The following is a 1,919-nucleotide window of genomic DNA, read 5'->3' as shown; positions in this document are numbered from 1 at the left end:
CCCGGGGCTCCGCCAGCCGCGAGTCCCTGCTGGCGGTAGACAGGATCTCCTTGGCGGTCAGCAAAGGGGAATGCTTTGGCCTTCTTGGCTTCAACGGAGCAGGCAAAACCACCACCTTCAAGATGCTGACCGGTGACGAGAGCATCACGTCAGGGGACGCCTTTGTGGATGGCCACAGCATTCTGGCCAACATCAAGAAGGTATTGAGGGCTGCAGGGGTGGAGGGCGGCGTTACAAACAGTCTGCTGGGCTGGGCCACCCTGCAGGTGCCCCTGGGGAGGACACAGCTTTTTTTTTTGCCACAGCATTCTGGCCAACATCAAGAAGGTATTGAGGGCTGCAGGGGTGGAGGGCGGCGTTACAAACAGTCTGCTGGGCTGGGCCACCCTGCAGGTGCCTCTGAGGAGGACACGGCTGCAGTTGCTGGGGTGTAGGTAATATCCCAGGGACGTTGCATCCTCGTGTGGCCCAGCTCTCCATTACGTGGCCCCTCTCCACCAAGGTGACAGATAGCAAACGGAAGCCAAACCTTGCGAGGTGGCAAGCCCTTCATCGAAGTGCTCGGCTCTGTAACTGGGAATGTGAAAACTGCGAGTTGGTGATCACAGTGGGCTGACGACGTCTGTGAAACGAGCCAAGTCAAACCTTTCCAGGCCCCTGCCAGGGGTCTGCTCGCTGGGAGTTGCCCGCTCCCTCGGGAAAAGCAAGAGACAAGCAGGGGTCAGGCTTTCAGTTAGTCCCAGGACTCCTTTACCACTGTTGACCCCAGACAACTTCGGGTGAAGAGAACTTGGGGAGGGTCTGCCCTGAAAGCATGGCCCTGCTTGCTTCCTCCCCTGGGACTCTGCCTTCTGTGGGTTCTTGTCCCCAGAGGAGACCAGGATCTGGGGAAGGTCCAGACCCTCCAGCGTTTTCCTTCTCCCAAGAGCCTGGGCCACCTGGAAAGGCTCCTCAGAAGGAGGAACAAGCTTGGGAAATGCAGGGTGAGACCAGGCAGTTGCTATCCTGAGGCGTGCTCTGCTGCATGTGTCCATCCCCACCAGACCACTCCAGCGAGGGGGGGAGTTTCCCTCCCGTTTCACCCACGCTTTAGGAGCTGCAGCTCAGTCCCCATCGCTTGGAGCAAAAACCTTGCAGAGGTGCAGCAGGTGCCAAGGCGTCTTCTGACTTGGACGGCTCCTGCAGAGACCTGCCTGTGAGCTCATCCCCATTGGCTACCTCTCGTCCCAAGGTCCAGCAGCGGATCGGCTACTGCCCGCAGTTCGATGCCCTCCTGGACCACATGACGGGCCGTGAGACGCTGAGCATGTACGCCCGGCTGCGGGGCATCCCCGAGCGCTACATCGGCAGCTGCGTGGAGAACATGCTGAGGGGGCTGCTCCTGGAGCCCCATGCTGACAAGCTCGTGAGGACCTACAGGTGAGAGGAGATGGGGAGACACCCTATCCCCTCTGCCCCTCATCTTGTGGGGCTCTCCCTGGGTTCACATTGGCTCTGTCCCCATTCATGTCTCGTTCCGCAGCGGTGGTAACAAGCGGAAGCTCAGTGCTGGCATTGCCCTCATCGGTGGCCCCCCTGTGATCTTCCTGGACGAGCCCTCCACTGGCATGGATCCTGTGGCCCGGCGTTTGCTCTGGGATGCGGTGACACGGACGCGGGAGTGCGGCAAATCCATCATCTTCACCTCTCACAGGTGACACTTGTCCGAGCGGGGCTTGGCGTGAGAGATCAGGCAGTGGCCAGGAGGGTGGTGAGGTGTCCAAGAGATGAGACCCACCTCCAGAGCCTGGTGGGTGGGCGCTCCCGCAGCAGCCAGCTTCACCCCGATAGGTGGTGGTCCATCTCCAGCCCCTTCCCAGAAGGTTCTGCTGTGCTGTGGGGGTGCTCCTGCCCTGCTGAAAAGGCACCCTTCCACCCCG

The 1,919-nt window shown here is 60.7% G+C and overlaps 1 protein-coding gene across 1 annotated transcript in view; it reads left to right on the top strand.

Annotated features, from left to right (window-relative positions):
- Nucleotides 1–1,919, top strand: part of ABCA3 (ATP-binding cassette, sub-family A (ABC1), member 3) — a gene marked incomplete at both ends in the record, with an annotated part of 14,035 nt that overhangs the window by 11,619 nt on the left and 497 nt on the right. Inside the window, 3 exons of the mRNA XM_010137253.1 lie at nucleotides 14–200; nucleotides 1,232–1,419; nucleotides 1,523–1,693. Of these exons, the coding sequence (XP_010135555.1) occupies nucleotides 14–200; nucleotides 1,232–1,419; nucleotides 1,523–1,693 (546 nt within the window). The remainder of the gene's footprint in view (nucleotides 1–13; nucleotides 201–1,231; nucleotides 1,420–1,522; nucleotides 1,694–1,919) is intronic.

This window comes from Buceros rhinoceros, unplaced genomic scaffold (assembly GCF_000710305.1).
Source record: "Buceros rhinoceros silvestris isolate BGI_N320 unplaced genomic scaffold, ASM71030v1 scaffold23485, whole genome shotgun sequence".
Taxonomy (NCBI): Eukaryota; Metazoa; Chordata; class Aves; order Bucerotiformes; family Bucerotidae; genus Buceros; species Buceros rhinoceros.
This window is presented reverse-complemented; position numbering and strand designations above follow the sequence as displayed.